The sequence below is a fragment of the Fusarium subglutinans genome, assembly GCF_013396075.1.
Source record: "Fusarium subglutinans strain NRRL 66333 chromosome Unknown NRRL66333_c0000272, whole genome shotgun sequence".
In the NCBI taxonomy this organism is placed as follows: Eukaryota; Fungi; Ascomycota; class Sordariomycetes; order Hypocreales; family Nectriaceae; genus Fusarium; species Fusarium subglutinans.
The window spans coordinates 1-18,980 of record NW_023502335.1 but is presented as its reverse complement, the minus strand read 5'-3'; the positions used below and the strand labels follow the sequence as shown (position 1 = coordinate 18,980).

Here is an 18,980-nt window from a genome sequence, read left to right as displayed (position 1 = left end):
CTTTCTGTACTGATCACCCATTTCGACATGGTGCCCAAAATCCGCCCTTGAGCGGAGATGATGCACCCACACAGGATCAAGGGCAATACAAAGAACCACAGTGCCCAGATTCTGTGGCACTCCATGCAAGCGTTCCTATACCTGATTATGCAAATGCAACCTCTGATCAGGACCACGGCGCGATCGATCCAAGTCTGTTGATGCAGGCTGCGACGCCAGAGCAGCAACGGCTTCAGCTGCTTGCACCATCCCATGACGCATGAGCAATTGGCGATTTGCAATCGAACAACCAGCGACCTACAGTCACTGCTGAAGATACGATGCAAAAGGTGTTTGAGCCCTCTGGCGATGCAATAGTCCCACAATCCAGCATTTCCGCAAATCAGTCTGGGCCGGCGAGTCCCTCTCCAATCGATGCACAGCATTTCTCCGACAAGTCAACAGATCTGATCGAAAGAAAACCACGACTCGTTTGTAATTGGAAAGATTGCAAACATAAAGCTGCCGACAAAGAAGAACACGAGTAAGTGGTCATTCTTTACCATCATCTGGAACAAGCTTCTTTCTTGGCATTATTGGACACATGCTGATGGATAGCATTCTTTGTTTTCAGCCAGCATATGGCACAACACAGGTCATGCCCCAAGAGTGACTGTTCTTGGGGAGACGCTATTGAGGAAAAGCAGGTTAGGCGCCATGTATGGAACAACCATAGGCCGTGGGCTGAGCAAACCAATTACCATCCTATAGACGGAACATGCCCAGAATGCGACAAGGTATACACAAGACAGGATAATTTGAAACGTCATAGGGACGAGTGTCACCAGGGTAAAAAAAGAAAGAAGAGAGAAGTAGATTAGTTATCGGGTTATAATCAGTGTTGCTTTTCTGGTTTTTGATTCTTGGAAGGACTTGTGAACAGGTAGTTTCTTGAATAGAAGAAGAGGAGAACGATTAGATTTAATTTTCCTACCCTGCCTTACTCCGGTTCTTCTTTACCTTTGTCCCTTAGCCGTCTAGAGCTGTCTGTTACATAATAGTTTCCGAAAACTCGTAGGCTGAGGCAAAGTGCTGTAGCAAGATACAGTGGTCTGCTGAAGAGGGCCACAGGAAGCTGTATGATCCGGTGGCCGCACAGCTATCGCCATCAGTCGTGGCTATTCACATTACCCCTAGTCCCATAAAAGATACCATATGCCGCTTAAATGAAACTGAAGAGCTAGTTGCAGGTGTTCATAATGAAGTCGCGGGTGTGCATAATAAGGAAGGACGGCCGTGTAAAGGATTTTTTTAATAGAAAGCAGCTCGATAGTGGCGTTAGTAAAGAAGCCTAAAAGGGTAGGTACCTAATACAGTAATTTCATCCAGTTTTTAAATGCTAAGATACTATAATATGGAAATTGATACAGTGGCATGATCTCAGCTCTGAATCAGGCGTATTAACTCCTGGCCCGTAGACGCGTTCACATGTCGTGGCCTTATATCTTTCATAGCTTCCATAATGCCTCTCTCTGTAATAGGACGATGTATAGGCCTTTGTAAAATGAGATGGATAAGTTGCATAGCTTATAAGAGGCTTAAGATGGCCTTCTAGAGATATTCCAGATGAACGAAGGAAAGGGATTGGAGGGATTAAGGGTTTGGCCCGAGCCGGTCTGGCCCGGCTTAAGTCTCTTATCAGGCCCTATTTCACGGTTCACGATGTGGTTACTTCATCTTCAAGGCCCAGAAGGTTCATGAGGACAAGGAAGAATGCCCATCTGGATTCGATGCAAGGGTTGTTTTCGGCTTCGTTGCGGCGCTGTCGGAGTCTGGCTGCAACCACAGCAGCTACAAAGCCGTTTGGACTAAGCGCCAGACAAGGCGGTTTAGTCAAACAAGTAGGAGTAAGAAAGGTAATGAGTTCGATTAATGGGATGTGCCACCTGGTAACTATTAATTATGACAGGACAAGGTGTCAAGAGTCCAGATAAGCAGCCAGCCCATGCTGTTTCTGAACTATATGCTTAATTCTTTGCAACTAGAGCGACTCACCCCGATAAAGGCGGTTCAATAACGAAGCGGTAGGTTTAAAATTGCAGGTTTGTTGTGGGCGGCTAGACCAGGTATGATCAGTAATCAGACGTGAACATAAAGACTGGGTGGTGAAAGTAAAGCGTCATGTCTACATTTACTCTTTAAATGTTTAAATACTATATAATATATGATAGCGTAGCTATAATAACTATAAATATAAACTCCTAATGGTATAAACCTTTCCTATTTTAGGAGTTACAATTCCGTTATTAACCTAAAATCTCTATAGCTTGTGCTAAATCCTGAAGCGCCGTCTGTAGGGTTTGACGCCTTTCCTGAGTCACACGTGACTCACTCGCAATCAGTTGTAGCTTCTCATCACTCAAGTCTAGCACCCACTGCTCAGAAAATAGAATGAGGGGACTTGATGGGCCTGAAAGCAAGCAGTGATCAACTGCCTGGTGATAGATGTTATCGACGAAGCGCTTGCGTGCCACTTTATAATAAGCCTGGAGAATGTCGTGTATCTCTTCCGCTGTATGCTGGGTATTGCTATGGTTGTTTACGACTGATGAAATATCATCAAGCTTGATAACTTGCTGCCCAGTATTTTGATCTTTCCACGCCTTTTTTCTCAGAGCTTGATTAATTCGATCGTTCCGTGCTTTCTGTAAGTTCTCGTTGAAATAGTGGTTAAGCGTGTAGGGCTTTTTGTGTCTCTCAATGTGAACCAAGTGAATAGCCTGGTTCATGCTATCCTGATATCTGATAAGGAGATCAGCCATCAAGCCAGATATGAGCTCGTCGAGGATACGAGTTTCATAACAGACTTTACGGAGGGCTCCCAGTATGAACTTGTGGACGGACAAGACGACTCTACTCAAGTACTCTGTTGCCATCTTCTGCCAGTAGATAGACTGTTCTTGAAAGGCACTGGACAGGATTCGTGGCCCAAAGGTACCTAGTTCGACACCTCGAGAACGTCGATGCATTTGAATGATCCAAGGCATGATTCCTGTCGATGGTTGATGTGAGATACAGTCTCTTGTTAGAATACCCTCTAGATCAGGATATAAGTTAAGATCAAAGCGCGTAGATGACTCCTCATCATCTTCTTCTTCCTCATTTTCAGAATCAGAAAAGGCTGTAGAAATTCTACGGGTCCGATCTTTTTCTTCAAAGCTGTAAGTGTGCGCACAAGCTTCGAAGTCGACAGCAAATTCATCTGTCGTGTTAATAACCTCCGTGATGAGACGTAAGTTATCATCCTCGAATGCTTGATTCGTTGAGTAGTCAGCATCCAATGCTGCTCTCACAATGTTCTGGAACTTGCTCGCAACGCTAACTAGAAACTGCTGCTGTTGTCGTCCAGTCTGGCGTGGAGGCCCAAGACTCGCCAGCTCTTCTTGCTTCTCAGTGAGCTTGCGACGCGTCTCGGATCGGAGTTTAGGGAATGCCTTGTCAGCGATCTGACCAAGAAGCTCTTGTAGGCACACTCGCAGGGGATTTATCCCAGTCTTGTGATCTGGCAGAGCGGTCCAAGGCTCATCTTTGAACATGTCTTCACGGCGCAGCAAATCGGTATCCCCATCAGAATCTTCGTCGTCGCCGCCACGGCTCCTAACGACATGATAACCGAGGGTGAGAGGTCGTCGCTTATTCAGGACCAGGTCGCAGACGACGGCTTTCGAACTTCGTTCTTTGAGAAGATCAGGCTTCGTTAGAATACCCAGTGTACGCTCGCCAGTTGGGTCGACCTCTTCAGCAAATGCCAGAATTTCCTGAGTGGCAATATCGACATTACATGGTAGAACAGCCAAGATTACTGTGCGACTATCGCGAATGTAATTCTTGACCATCCTTTCGACTAACTGACGGTCTTTATCTGTAGTGACTCCTTGGGTAGTGATACGAAAGATTCCAGGAACATCAATGACTGTCAGGTAATCTTCGTCTGGTCCACATCTCTCAATTTTCAACACGTCTTCAGTAAACGTCTTAATACCACCTGGGTTTCTGGGCGTTTTGATCCCCATAAGTGTGTTCACCTGTTACCCGAGAGTCAGCATCGGATTTCCAAGATAGCTGACGCTGTCTGTACCTCATGCAAAATGTCTGGGAACTCAGTGTTGAGCTGCTCAGTCGAGTCCACTTCCTTGATAAAACTCTCGAGTTTCTCTTTGTGCTCGACTGGGGCATTTGCTCCTGGAATGATACTGATAGTAATACGAGATATGATATCGCGGCGGTGAGTGATCTGAGTTGCATAACGAGTGCAAAGCTCTTGGCCACGCGGAAATGGTACTCCAGTCAAATTTTCTAGAAGGGATGACTTCCCAGAGCTTTGATCTCCCACGGCAACCAATTGGGGTAGGGCAAGGTAAGTAGCAATGTTTCTCTCGCGAAGCTGGTCAATCTTGCGCAGTCGGTCTGGGCTGGTGAGCATAGATTGACTCATAGTGAATTCTTGGTAGATTAAGACTGTTGAGTAAAGGACGGGGTTGTTGAGCACAGACTAAGATTTCGAGGACAAAAAGTCTGGGGACGGTCAAAATCCTTTAATTTTGTTGGCCGGAGGCTCTCTTCAATACGCTCGCTGTCAGACTTAGCTCCGCTCCTCGCCCCCAACCATCTGGACGTCTTTCGCGAGCGCATAGACCCCTCGGTGGGCCTCCAACTTACATCAACATTGACGATGACGAAGACAAAGCCAAGGGACCAATTATTCGCAGGAGGACAACGCATAAATAACTCGTCGGAAAATCGCTAGAGAGACCTGCAGAAAAGCAAACAGGCTTCTCAAAAGGAGGCGGCCAATTGAGTGCGATTGCTCAAAGTGAGAGATAACAGTAGCCCAATCAGACTTACCACGATGGGGTAATTGTCACAGGTGTTGGTGACAACATGTACTGCATTAGTCCTAGTAGGCTAGTTGCCTCTTCTCTCATGCGGGAGGCCTGCCATTACATATTTTCTGGCGGCCTTTGATGCCCAACGTTTCCGGTCTCCCATTTCCTTCTGCGAGATCTCACAATCTTTGGGCAAAGTACCTATATTGTTACAGCCCAAATAAAGGCGATGGCTACTAAGGAAATTCCCCTGCTAGATGGCCCTCTTTTCCCACCCCAAATGAACGCTGTCATCGAGCGCTGTCTATTTTGGTGTCAAAGCTATCGTATTGTCTCTCTACCAAATGGTTAGGCCAGTCAATAAGGGTGGGAGCTTGGAGAGCGACTCCTGCGGGACTGCATGATCGGGTTACGAATTCACCACAACGCGGAACAAGGGTCTGCTTCTTCAGTATCCTTGTGGCTCGCATGATTGCTACCACTCACAATTGTAAAGGTAGGAAGCTTCCGATATGCTGTTTTTCTCTGTCAGAGAGATGTTTAGCTTGAATGATCACATGTTTAAAATTCGTAAGCTCTAGTACCTGATGCTCCATCTCAACAAGCTTAAAGGGCCATCCTTGACCTTTCCCTGGGCGTTCTTGTGGCCATCAAAGATCGGAATCCCCTCCCTCAGGTACCCGACAAAGCCTGTGGTGTTGCAAAGTCGTTCGCATAAACTCTTGCAGCAACCTGAACCCTCGAGAGAAATTCGGAGTTTTATATAAGAGGCTCAGATATACTTGGCGGGTCGTTGGGTATCATTGACCAACAACTGGGTCTTTGATAAGTAACTGCCAATTGCTCCTTCTGGTGCTGGGTAACTGGGGCCTGTCAGATCAACAGCCTAAGTCTCTGCCCTAGTGTCCTTTCCAACCCCAGTGATAGTAGTAGAACTGAGTGTTAATGATCTTATAAGAATGAAACTTAGCATTTGACTACTTTCAACTGTAAGGCTAAAGGAGAAATATACATTGCCTTGAGTTATTCGAACCCCATAATCATGGCATGAACTGAAGGAATGTCTTTCAGTTGAGTAGAAGACAGAACAAAGTTTTTATATCGATGATCGCTTCTGTCAAGCTGTCATTGCGTTCTCCTTCAGGCAGGACACAGATGCAGTCGCCAGTAGTCATAGCCATCATGAGTGTATGGACAGAAGCACTCAACATGTCAGAGGAAAAGTTCAGGTCCTAGTCTCTGTCGAGAAGCCAAAATGGCTTGCCTGTTGTATAACGAGTTGGACCCGATTTAGAAAAGAAACACATAAAAGAAGAATTCCATAGAGACAGGGATTCACATACTGAGTAATTTCTATACTAGAATAATTTCTTGCCTGTTCCTGTGTTTCCTTTTTTTTAAATTTAGCTTGTATATATATCCATGGCCAACTAAAGTAAACGCAGTACTGATATCTGCAGAAGATCCTGGTAGACATCTAGCCTTTAGCATATTGAGTTTCGAGCGTAATTTAGCCGTCATATGTTGACTGACGGTATTGTCTTCAGTTGAATGGTTTCGAAGAATAAAAGGCAATGAGTAGCTACCGAAGATTGCAACGCGATCACCGGTCTTGGTACCTCCTGGGACAAGGCCAAACTTCCCTCGGGCTGTAATGCACCATCGGCGCCCAGGCGCAAGTGCCATACCATGAACCAAGAAATGGCGCATATGCGGTAGCCACGGCGATTCATCAGGGTTCCCTCCATTTATAAGGAACGTCCCATGCCCAAATACTGCAGTAAAGCCTTGGCGGAGGCTTTCTACTTCGGCGGCTGGCTTGGCACTTAGGGAGCCACAGCTGAGGGTATGGAGCATGATTTCCACTGCCTGCTCCCCTTCGACGTTCTGCTTCATCAAGAGGTTGCCGCCCTCCCATAGGAGGGTAGCTATTTCAGAGAATGTTCCCCATGTAAGGTTGCTAGACATCGGTGTGCTTAGGCACTTAATGGTGTCAAGTATGTGGCCCGTGATTACCAGTTCCGAACCAGACAACCGTATCTCAAGCGCCTTTTTCTCATCAAGACCGCTAGATAGAGCAGGTAATTCGTCCTGCAGAGATGAATCGTCTGTATCACGCGACCAATCCTGAGAAGATATTAGCAAATCTGTCTCCGTATTTCCAGTTGTAGGTGTACTTACAGGTACCCAGGAAGGAATATTCAAGGTTTTTGAAACTCTGCTATCAACTTGATAGAGCATTGATATTCCCTGACCTCGTTCAATGAAGAATTTGGCAAAATCCTGGTAAACGTCTTCTACACTTCGTGAATATGTCACAAGATGAAGGAAATCTGAACCATCGGATGCCATGCCAAGAAGTCCGAAGATTTTGTCACGCAGATTAGTTGCCTGTTTGCGACGGGCAAGATTCAACATGTGAACCAGAGGAACTTGTTTGGTCAGATGGCCGTCTGCCCCACGTATTTGGTTTCGCTGGTTGATTAGCCCGATTACTGCCCAAATAGCGGGTGGTGTGCTTATAGACGAACTAAATTCATCTTTTGGCACAGAGTACAGAGCTGCGTTAGTGCTATACTTTCTCAAGTATCGTAGACATTGGCCAACCATTTCAATCTCGATGCCGACATTCGAATACCATAGAGTGATCGAGGTTGCCAGTGAGGCCTCTTGGACGATCCAAAGGCGCTGAAAATATATCGAGTTGAGGAATTGCCGCCAATGTTTCCATACCTCGTCATCTTCTCTAGGAATGCCATGATCCTCGAGGACTTTGGTTGACGGACTTGGCAACCTGACTTCGCGAATATTTCCCGTCTTCCCCGCTTGGAAATTTCCAAATTCTGACTCCAAGGCGGACATAATGTTGGTTTTGGCGTCAGAGTTTGTTTGCCCCTCTTCCTGACAAGTTTCTTTCGAGGGAGAGAGCTGGAATTGGCAACGGTCACCCGCTCTGATTATCTTTTGCATGAGATGTAGCAGCTCAATGCCTCCAGTCGCTTCTTTCCGTCCAAGGTCTCCATGTACATGATCCGCCTTTTGATAGATGCGAGCCATGAGCTTTACCTGAGCCTCTCGCTCAGCGACATCATTCTGGTTGATGCAGATTGCATCAACCCAAAGAAAGCGACGTTCTGAAAGCAGATGTTGCTTTATCACATCCAGAGCCTCGTCATCAAAGTCTTCTGGAGTAGTAGCGCCAGTCCTTAAAATACTGATTCGTTGTCGTAACCGTAGTAGAGCAGTATAAAGGTTTTCTCCGACATGAAAAGGTTTGCCGTCAATAAAGATCTCATGCGGGTTTTTCTGGTCGCCCCATACATAGGATAGCGCTGTGTATCCTTGGAAAAGATGCAAAATAGTGCGACTAGCTGATTTCATCAAAAGACCCGGAATTTCGAGGTCTGAGTTGCACCTCTCTTGTTGCAGACGTGATCTCTGTGTCAAGGTTGGTTCTCCACCTGAACCAGGCAGAAGATGGCAAGGTCCATCAGATACTTTCCAATCGTGGTCCAGATTAATGACCAGCTGGAAGCAGCGGATGGGATCATTGCTCTTTCCTGGGGTAAGTAAGATGACTCGGGTTTGCGTCGGAGCCGTGAGAGGGAGATACTGGAAATCTTTATTTAAACTCATAGTGTCATTTGCATTTGAGGCTTGTGGCTCGGAGCTTGTATTACCGAAGATATCTGAGTGATAACTATACAATAAGAATATGAATTTTCACATGAGAGCATGAGTTTGCTGGAGTTGAAGATTGGCCCTCTTTTAGGCAACACTGCTGTGCCGCTGACTGTTAATCGCGCTGTTACAACCCCCGCATTTACATCATGTGGCTCCTGCAATTTCCACCAATTACACCAGGATCATATCTGATAAAATACAAGACTGGCAGGTTCGCTGTCCCGTGACTCAAGACTGATCCTTGTGGGGTCTGGATGCGACATTCGCTTAGGGATTTTCTTGTCTCGCTGATCCAACAAGACAGTGTTTCAACCTGATCGGATAGGTAAAAGCTTATATCGGGAAAGAAAAAAAATATCGTGTTGTCATTCATTATCTGTGTTCGCAGCCTAAAGCTTAACCTTATAGGCAGCATTCATCCCCATCGTCAACCTGATCGGAAATAGCGCCACCTGGAAGTAAAATGCGTCTACTATCAGCCAAAGGTCTCTTTTTCAAGGAGTTCCCTGGCGACAAGATCCCGAAGTATGCAATACTTTCTCATCGATGGGAAGGTGAGGAACCGTCTTACTCGGATATGAAAACCAGGGTGACACACAGAGATGCCGATGTTTTGGGTGCAGGACCACTGTGGACTGAGCGGAATTACCGCAAGATCTATCAATTTGGTCTTATGGCTTCGCAAGCCGGGTATGAATACATCTGGGTCGATACTTGCTGCATCGACAAGTCAAGCAGCACTGAACTTCAAGAGTCTATTAACTCGATGTGCCGATGGTATATGGAATCAGGCGTTTGTTATGCATATCTTTCAGATGTGACTATATCTGCCGATGTTGTGACACACAAGACAGGATCAGCAGGATCGAAACCGTGGACGGAATCGTTCCAGAACTCTCAATGGTTCACTCGGGGCTGGACGTTACAGGAGCTTCTAGCTCCCAGGGAGTTGATATTCTACGATAAGAATTGGCACATGTGTGGGAATCGTGTCGAACTACAAGATGCCATTCAAGCGGCCACTGGCATAGATGGAACCAGTCTCATTAAAGCCTCCTACGAGGAGGGGGCATACTTAAGATCGCTTCGATCGGGAAGACTTTTTACCTGGGCCGCAAGTCGACAGACTACTCGATGCGAGGATAGAGCCTATTCGCTCTTGGGAATGTTTAATGTTAACATGCCATTGCTATATGGCGAGAAAGATCGGGCATTCTATCGTCTACAAGAGGAAGTCATCAAGGTCAACGAAGATGTATCCTTACTCGCATGAAATTGCACAGAAGCTGACGATGGATTTGCGCCAAATGGGCTGGCCAAATCCCCCTCGCAATTCCGGAACTATCAGAATCTGATAGCACGAGACAGCGTTCGAGTTCCCTATGTTGCGTTCAGTCCCACAATGACAGCACGAGGGTTACAAGCTACACTAAAAATCAGAAGGGATCCATACGAGAAGGGGCTTGGATATGCTGTCTTGGTGCATGAAATGAACCGGAGATCTCTGGTTCTTCCTCTTCTGTTCTGTTCGATGACATTTGTGAGAACTCCAATACAGAACGAGTGCGTTAGATTCTCAGACCCCATTTACGTTCCATCACGATTTGTGAACGAAGCCAAACCAGAACCCACCTGCTTCATTCGTCATACAGAAGCTGCCCACCTCTACGAACCCGGTGATGGTCTCAGTCTCGGTTTAGCAGTCTGGAATAATTACACCACTACCTTCACCTATCCTGTTCAGGCGCAAGCTGGGCGTCGACATTTTCCTGCGCTGTTAGGAAGATTTCCCAAGACTCCAAAACAAAATGGCAACGACTATAGCTTTATTGTGGAACTAGCCGCTCGAACTGATCCGAAGCGGAGATATGTTATCATTGTGGAATACTGGGCAAGTGGCACAACCATTACAAATATAACTACAACAGTCAAGAAACTTCGGTGGCCTATCAATCTAGTATATGCTATGAAGCTTTTGCAGCGCAGACAAGTTAAGCTGGACTTTAAGTCACACAAGCTCCCGGACGCGTATGGCAACACTATTCCGAGAAGAGAAATTATTTATATCTCGTATTTTACCCGTTTATGGGTGAGTGAATCTGAAAATAACTTGGACAGGGCGACTGTACGAACACGACAAGACCTCGAAGTTAGAACGATTGGCGTGACAACCAGGTCTTTCGCGAAGTAATCAAAGAAGTTCTGAGGCTTTCTGTTGATTATTGTCAAGGTGGTGTGCAGCCAGTGTTACGATAATGTGGCCGGGGGGCTCTTATCCGGGATGATCAAAGCTTCAGGCATTGACGGGTCATCTGACAGGTCACAGGTTGGAGTTTTCCATAGGTATAAGATGGAAGTTTCATGTTAGCCTGGTTAGCTCGGCAGTCGAATAGAGAAGTCGGCAAGTTAATGGTGAATCAGAACCAAGCCCAAGGCTCGCGGGGTACTCAATATGAACACCTTTTGTCCTCCGTAGCGGGCGTTATGGGTTCGCCCTGTTGAATGGACTATGCTACAGGAGATGAATTTAATAGCAAGCCAGAAAAATAAAAGTGTGCCTCCCTCGGCATTGACGATTCCCGAGTAGGATACTCAAACACTTAGGACAGAGGAGCCAATCAACAACGATTCGTAGTGCACGTTAATATCATAGGAACGTAGCTTTGAAGCAGAAGGTCCGTAAAGATCCGGAGATGACAGAATCAGCAGGTGGATGCAAACGATCCGTGCCCATATGCCATTGCCATTTGGCGTATGAGCATTGGCGATTTCATCACGGTAGCCTTTGCTTTTTACCTCAGTCAATAAGTAAGGTCATCATGATCCTGGTGTACCGTAAGCCACAGCTGAAGTAGTGGTGCTTCTGCCTGTAGCTTATGGAGTGCACCTGAGACACAGTGACATACAAATTCTCACGGCGCTGATCCCCCAGCTCTCCGCCCTCAGCTGTCAAGGCGGCAGCCAAAGGACCAGTCTTCAACCGATACCGACAAGTGCCGACTTCCGAAACAACCAAAGATTTAGGTGCTGGTTTAATTGGATTTCTGTGAGGGGCCTATCCCAGAAGTATGCACGGCGATTATCTGCAGGGCGGTGATAACTGGATAACCTGTCAAGACAGGATGGAAAAGAAGTTAAGTAGGGCCGACTCGAGCCGCGTCCTAGTGAAACGGCTCATAGGGAATATTTATTTCAGCCGATTACTTGCCGCTGCCGTCCTATTCTAGCCGTGCTAACGTGTTGTTTGATTGGAGGAATTAGAGAAAGTTGGAGTGAAACACGGCTTGGGAGAAACATGGCTCAAGAGAAATACAGGCTATGTGTTAACTACCTAGCTAAAAGGCTTTCCAGGGCAATTTCGGACCGATAGCTAAGTAAACTTAATAAATTATAGGTTTTAGAAAGTTAATAATATTTAAGTCTCGAAGCAGGATAACTTTATTGTTTTTAATCTACCTTCTATTACAACAATAAACCCCTTTACTCCATTCTATAAGTCGCGCCAATCAGGGTTTTACTAGTCTACTATATCTTGTCTTCCTCTTCACAATGCTTATCAACAGAAGTATCTTGGCTGTCGCGTTTGCCGGCACTGCTCAAGCAATCAGCCGTGCAGATCCACCCTATTTTCCCGCAAATTGCAAAACCCCCAGCGTCACCCCCGAGATCCGTGACCTCTCAGCACGCGATTTCTTTGGCAAAACGGTTTACCCCTGTGTCAAGGTTGGAGAGACCTGTAAATCCTTCAAGGACTGCACACGTCCCCCGGCTGCTGAATGCCACAAAGAGAGAACGGACCGGAAATACATTTTCCCTCTGCCTGGGTCTTGCATTGACGGCTTCTGCCGCCACATCTCGAACAAGAAGGAATCCCCCTGCGACTGTCTCGCTGGATGTGATATCAAAGACTTCGATCGCGATCTGAGTTGTATCGATGGGAGATGCAAGGCTGCGGAATGCGCTCCATGTGGCGAGTTTCCCAACAACCGCGCATGCTGCGCCCCTGGGGTCAAAGGTCAAGATGGAAGATGTTTTTGCGGTACTGGTGCAGGAGAAGGATGTGCCACAAACCCTGAGAAGTGTGACTCTGGGAACTTCAATGATATGTGCTGTGGTAGAGGTACGGATAATGAAGGCAAGTGCTGTGCTTCCGGTTCATGCAACGGTCGATGCCTGCATCAGCCGAAGTAAGCCGAATACTTTCCCAATTATAAATATTCGGGAAGAGAGACAACTAGGCATTGAAGCTCGACATGAAGTCGGCTCATAGTTGAGTTACGGTTGGGTTATCATTAAACGTGGGATTAGGCTTAAGATAAAAAGGGCTTTTTTACTGCACTGAGGTTTTTCCCTATAGATAAACTCTATCTTTATTTACCTGTAATTACAAGACAATTATTTCCCATTATCTTTCGTGGTCGCAGAATCTTGGAGCCGCCGGTTGTAATGCCGTTGAATTAGTGCAGTCTGGGATGTTTCGATCAGCGCCGTGTCTGAACGACAGCCGAGTAACGTCTTTATTACAGCTTTCAATAGATGCTTAGAGTGCTGTCTGATGGCTTTTATGCGATCGATCTAAATCAACAGTATTTCAGTCCAAGGGTATGAAATGGTCGATATTTGCGCCCCCCCACATCAGTTTCTGAGTTGCCTTCGTGCTATAACATCGCGCAGCAGCTGTGAGCGAAAGCGTTGTTCCAGAATCCCATGGACAGAGTTTGGAAGGTGGTCGACGATTAGGATCAGCCCCTAGGGCGAGAAACATATCGATCCTTTCCATATCATCAGCCTCAATCGCCGTTTGTAGAGCTGATGGTCGACAAAGTGGTGGAAGGGCATTGATGTCCGCCCCATCGTCAATCAACAACTCCACCCACTTAAAGCCTGCGTTAGTCACAGCCTCAATTAGGTATTGGTCAAAGGGCCCTCTACTAAAGCCGTGCAATTCCTGGTGAAGAGGAACCCTAAGGTTCGTTTTGTTTTCAATCAACAATGCGATAACATCAGTTCAGCCAGGCTTTTTAAGTGCTAGAAGTAGAGGAGTCCTATCGCGCGACGTTGCAATGGTCTTGTCAGGGTTAGCACCATATTCCAGCAGTAGCGTAACGGCCTCTGCATCGTGTAATTGAGCTGCTCAAAGAAGCGCAGTCATTTCGCCGTCGTCAGTCCATCGGGTGCTGGCAAAGCCATGACTGTCTTCAGGATCGGACCCGTTCTCGAGTATAAAACCAGCGAGAAATTGTGATTTGCCGTTTATTGCACCAAACAAGAGTTTCGACAACAAAACCCGCGTGACACTTTTCTTTTCGCGACAGATTCTCTCTAATACAACTCTGCCGCCAACGCTCGGCGGTATGACTTTCAATAAATCGTAACCTTCGATGGACAGCAAAAACTCGTTTGCGCACCGGTAGAATACCCACTTCCAAAAATCAGCTGCAGGAAACTTGGCGTTGTCGTGGATTCTGCGTTCGCTCGGTAACTGGGCTTTGACAATTGACATAACACGACCGAGGGTTTCGGCATCCGCAACGGATCGCCTTTGCGTTTGTAAAACAGTTCAAGCGATCTGCACTATATCCTCTTGTCTTGCCAATACAGTTAAAGCTGGCAAAGTGTTTTGCGGATCTCCGAGCGTCGCATGGGCTGTACCTTTGTTAGCATGATTGGCTTTTAGCTATTTTCTGTCTTTACTGAAACAGCTGTGAATGAAAAACCAGGGGACTTGATATCAATGCAGCGATTGACGGTAAAGTGCGCACTGTCAATTCATTGTTTTTATCCGTGCTTCCGGAGGTTGGAACTTCTCAGCTTAGCATCGGCCAGCTGAGACAAATGCTCATAGGAAGTCTTACCTGGAGGCCCGTAATATTGCGGTACAGCGCGTCTTCCGATCTCTTTTTTTAGCATCGCTGATGAAACTGGTTTACCATGGACAAGCACCTCCGACTTTTTGCCGTCCCGTTGTCGCTTCTGTACTGGCTATAGTCTATTCCTATTTGTCTGCAGTCATGTTCTTGCTAAAGTTCCATATGTTGAATTTTCGAACGAGTTGAGCCTTTCTAGCCCAATACTAATCTAGGTACATGACACAAACAGTTCCCTGATGTAAAGTTATAACCGGTATCTTATGCTTTTTCAAGTAAAGCTAACAGAGCTCATGTATCTGCATTAGCGATTGCCTATCCTAGGCCGCTTCATTTAAGGTAAGAACTGGATAAATTTGTTAATATCTCCAAACACGAACTAGCTGGGCTTAAGGATGAGGGGAGGCTGATATATCTGTGCTTTGATAAGGGCATTCTGGCAGGGATTGGAATCCATTTCGGACTCCGTGGAGCTTGGAATATGCATGTCAGCGTTGGGGGCAACAGCAGGATCACAGCTTTGATAAGCGGCTGACAAATCAAATCACCTTAGAAACCATACGTCACCTTTGTGCCGTTTATGATATAATGAGGATCGCTTATTTCTATGCAAAAGCCGCGTTGTAGGTATCACCGCAACTCTATCTTTTCAACTTCCACCAGCACCATGCACTACGCAACTGCATCCATTCTCCCTGCTCTCCTCCTTTCGGGCACCCTTTCTTCATGCCTTCCTTCCCAGCCAAAAGTCCGGGAAATAGTCGAGATTCCCGGCGTCCGGATCGAGAATGTTGCTTCTCGATCCAATGGTGACCTATTACTTAGCACAATGGGGGAAGGCAAACTCTACTCATTGAATCCATATAAGACCCCTTCTAAACCGAAGGTGATTGCACAGATTGAGGGCGTCAACAGTCTATTTGGCATCACCGAGATCGGCAACGATGTCTTTGCTCTAGCGGCGGGGAATGACACCGGACAACAATTCCAGAACAACAGCATGAAGCTTTCGCTACTCAAGTTCAACCATGGCAAGCTGTCTGTTGATACCGTTTTTGAGGAGTCCAAATATGGCCCTGTTAATGGCATCGTGGCACTTCCCCATCACAAGCATGTCATCCTCGGTGCTGACTCTGTTCGAGGAGAGATTTTACAAATAGATACAAGTACAGGCAAAATCAGAGTGGCTATTCAGGATAAAGAGCTTACCCCTAGCAGTGATGGCCCCTATGGTCTTGGTGTCAATGGCATTAAGATCTATAAAAACCACCTATATTTTACCAATACCGATCGCCAGACCTTTGGCCGAATGAAGATTGATAAGCTTGGAAATAAGGTTGGAGACGTTGAAATTATCTACAGGCTTGAGAAGGGATCTCCCTCTATACCTGATGACTTTGCTATGGATACAAATGGCAATGCTTATGTTGGTTTTTGGCAAGACAAGCTGATTAAGATCACACCTGATGGCAAAGCTAAAGTGCTCTCAGAAGGACTTCTTGCTGGACCCACTAGTGTGACCTTGAAGAGAGATGGTAAGAGTGTTTTTGTTGTCACAGCTGGAATGAACAACGATAATGTATCCGGTGGCCAAGTGGTCCAGGTCAGAATCAAGAGATAATGATAAAGCTCTAAGTGGCGGTATTATTGAATTCATTAATAAGTTATTTAGATGAAGTGTCTAAAAGTCCTTACTGAGTTGACTAAGGGCTCAATCCATGCCAGATTCTGCCTACCGTTCTAGCGATGCTCAGGTGCAAGGCCTGGGCTCCTTTGATACACTCCATAGCTGATGCTCACATTCACACGTGTCTTCGGTAGGACTCAACGTAAGGAACGTCAATCTCCTTAACAGCTGACTATTAGATACTTTCAGAAGAAAACAAGGCTAAGAACCCGTTTTTTAAGAACGTATTGAGTGATAATAGCAGCGACGCAACCGGTATAACCAACAAATTTCTCCTCTTACTGGACCGGTTGAAGTGCGAGGCTAGAGCTTTGAACCGGCATTAATATGGGGCCCATCGATTACGAGTTACACTTTAGTCCCTTTGCTCTATGAAAAGTCGTTTGAATGTGTCTCAATAAATGAATGGTGATTTCATTAGCTGCCCACAGCAACCTATGGTGCACCGCCCCGGACAATCCTATCTATTCCAATTAGGCAATTCCATGAAAATAGTCCGTAAAGGCTAATTTACTGAGGGAGCCATGTGGACTTTCTGTCCAGATGGTCCAGGAATGAGGTGAAATTTTGGCTGTGAGTCTCCTTATCAGTTACCCAAACACTGTAAGAGCAATAAGACATAAGAGAACAGTATGTAGAATCACATGTCTTTGGGAAGGGCTTACAATTGCTTTCCTGCCGCCTTGAAATATTGGCTCCCATAGAAAAGGGTAGAGTTCGAGTCAGAGCCAGGACCACCTTCTAACCCAGACACTGAAGGATCTTCGTCTAGGTCAGGTTCTTCTCGCTCTGTTTCCTCTAGCTCTGGCAAAAAGGCCCAGCAAGAACCCTCGAGCTCAAGACCCACAGTTTAGTCATACTCCTCTGCGATATGAACGGGCCACTCCCCAAAAGAGCGGTCCAGGATAGCAGTGTCGAGGTCCTGCTCAAACCAAGTAAAGAACCCGCGTCGAAAGGGGTGGAAATCATCGCTATAAGTTTCTACAACTTCATTGGCTTCTATCACGTCAAATTGGTAAGACATGACGTAGCAAAGCCAGAACGGAAGCTCAGAATTAGCGAAGGGGTGGCGGTGAATTTCCGTGTCCAGCTTGAAAGTGTAGCGCTTATTGGTACATGCACATCGTCTGACATAGTCTTGAAAGTACTTCTCATATCTATAAAAGGACGGATGTGAGTTCTCAGGCTGTTGAAACGGTTAATAGGAAAAGTATGTACCTTGTCATAAGAGAGTTATACTCGCTGGTACCGAATATGAGGTTTTCCGGGACTTGGGACGTGTGATAGTCACCATTGAGACCACCCCACGAGAATGCAGCCCGATGAAGCCACTGAGTTTATACCCAATCAATATTAAGAAGCTCCCATGATGACGATGAGTGGGAATATAAGCGACTTATCTCTGCGGGCCAAACACCTGGACTGGGCCATTTGCCAGATCTCGGCACTATAGAGCCTGTGTCCTTCCAGCCCAAAATCGCGGCAATCTACGATACCAATGTTAGAAGATGTTTGCGACAGGGGAGTCCTGATACTTACTTCGTTGGCACTCGATCCCATTACCTCATACTGCGTGTACATCGTCTCTTCTACCTTTGGCGGCTTTCATCTTAGCAGCAAAAAGTTTAATTCTCACATAGTTCGTGTCTGTCTTTTTCTAGATCGTTGCTGTCTCATGAGAGACATATTCATCTCTCTCAGTACATGCGTTTATGGACTCTATCGCGTCTTTAACCTCTGCATGCTGCTTCTGTCCCGCGAGCTTGATGTCCTCGTTCGCTATGGCGACTGGCGACAGTGGCATTGGACGTTGAGGATATGCGGTATTGTAGCTATTTCAGTCCTCTTCAAATATCCAAGTCTCATAATGTCGCATGGGAGATCTGCCAAGCTACTCTATTATCAGTTACAATGATAGCTAGATCCGTTAGCGGGGTACAAAAACACGCACCCAATGTAAAGCGACCCCATTCGTCATCTCGTCTAGCTTTTCGCTAGAAATGAGCGTTACGTCTTGGCGCGTTGTACGTTTGACCTTAGCGGCATTGATGCAGTGATAAAGAAAGTCGATTTTAACTCCGGGGCACGGCACTATGAAAAGTTGGATGGCTGGGTTAATGCAACGGTTCCAACCTCCGGCTGACTCAATACTGCGTGCTGCTTTCTTATAGCGAGCAGCCCGGGCATCGTTTTCCAGGCCATATTCTTTCTCGACGGTGAGCTGAAACGGTCGTCCTCGCTCGTTGCGTACCCAGAAGCACTTGCGGTCGGGTGCATTAGAAGGAAAAAGATGGTTAAATTCAGGAATCGGGTGATCAGGGTCCATCAGGTTCACTTCTGAAAAGTAATTGATCACCAGCTGCGAGATGTAAACCTCTTCAATATGAGGGGCGGGTGTATACAGCTTTCCGATTTGGTCCGAGTGAAGCTTGACATAATATCCATCCTGTGGGATGTGCATATTCAGGCTTTGATAATCTTCGTCTATCAAAGTACACGGATACGCTTGGTTCGCACCAATATATCGATCTCGGCCCTGCCGAAGGTATTGGTACAGCGAGCGCAGCCCAGAGTGGCCCTGAAGATCCAGCTGGCCTATGTCCTGACCATTGGCGGGAGTAAGGTTATGGGTAGTTAAAATAGGCTTTAGCCTCTAGCGTATAAAGGTAAAGAATACTAATAAATATATATAGGTAAGATACTTATTACCTTTATTATTACCTAGGATCTTAGTTTTAGCTAAAATATTAATATCTTAATAACTAACTTTAAATATATATTAAAAGGTTAAATATCTTTATAGCCAATACGTAAGGTATAGCTAATAGGGTCTTATATAATGAGAATAATATAATATAATACTTATTTTTTAATATA

The 18,980-nt window shown here is 46.0% G+C and overlaps 6 protein-coding genes across 6 annotated transcripts; 3 read left to right on the top strand and 3 right to left on the bottom strand.

The window, feature by feature from the left end:
* Nucleotides 1-1,696: 1,696 nt before the first annotated feature.
* FSUBG_12511 (dynamin family) lies at nt 1,697-4,474 on the bottom strand (the record flags this gene model as incomplete). Its single annotated transcript, XM_036677308.1, has 3 exons — nt 1,697-1,815; nt 2,372-4,064; nt 4,118-4,474. 3 exons carry the CDS (start codon nt 4,472-4,474, stop codon nt 1,697-1,699), a joined length of 2,169 nt encoding a protein of 722 aa, XP_036532013.1.
* Nucleotides 4,475-6,295: 1,821 nt separating this feature from the next.
* Nucleotides 6,296-8,501, bottom strand: FSUBG_12510 (heterokaryon incompatibility 6 OR allele; the record flags this gene model as incomplete). Its single annotated transcript, XM_036677307.1, has 3 exons — nt 6,296-6,331; nt 6,399-6,992; nt 7,047-8,501. 3 exons carry the CDS (start codon nt 8,499-8,501, stop codon nt 6,296-6,298), a joined length of 2,085 nt encoding a protein of 694 aa, XP_036532012.1.
* Nucleotides 8,502-9,012: 511 nt separating this feature from the next.
* FSUBG_12509 (het-domain protein) lies at nt 9,013-10,740 on the top strand (the record flags this gene model as incomplete). Its single annotated transcript, XM_036677305.1, has 3 exons — nt 9,013-9,804; nt 10,108-10,577; nt 10,668-10,740. 3 exons carry the CDS (start codon nt 9,013-9,015, stop codon nt 10,738-10,740), a joined length of 1,335 nt encoding a protein of 444 aa, XP_036532011.1.
* Nucleotides 10,741-12,098: 1,358 nt separating this feature from the next.
* On the top strand, nt 12,099-12,740 carry FSUBG_12508 (uncharacterized protein; the record flags this gene model as incomplete). Its single annotated transcript, XM_036677304.1, has 1 exon — nt 12,099-12,740. The coding sequence occupies one exon, from the start codon at nt 12,099-12,101 to the stop codon at nt 12,738-12,740; it is 642 nt and encodes a 213-aa protein (XP_036532010.1).
* A 2,343-nt stretch (nt 12,741-15,083) lies between these two features.
* FSUBG_12507 (uncharacterized protein) lies at nt 15,084-16,037 on the top strand (the record flags this gene model as incomplete). The annotated part of the gene is made up of 1 exon (XM_036677303.1): nt 15,084-16,037. One exon carries the CDS (start codon nt 15,084-15,086, stop codon nt 16,035-16,037), a length of 954 nt encoding a protein of 317 aa, XP_036532009.1.
* A 916-nt stretch (nt 16,038-16,953) lies between these two features.
* Nucleotides 16,954-18,980, bottom strand: FSUBG_12506 (uncharacterized protein; the record flags this gene model as incomplete). Its single annotated transcript, XM_036677302.1, has 3 exons — nt 16,954-17,260; nt 17,322-17,434; nt 18,055-18,549. Coding segments are annotated over 3 exons (915 nt in total), but the record flags the coding sequence as incomplete, so codon positions are not given.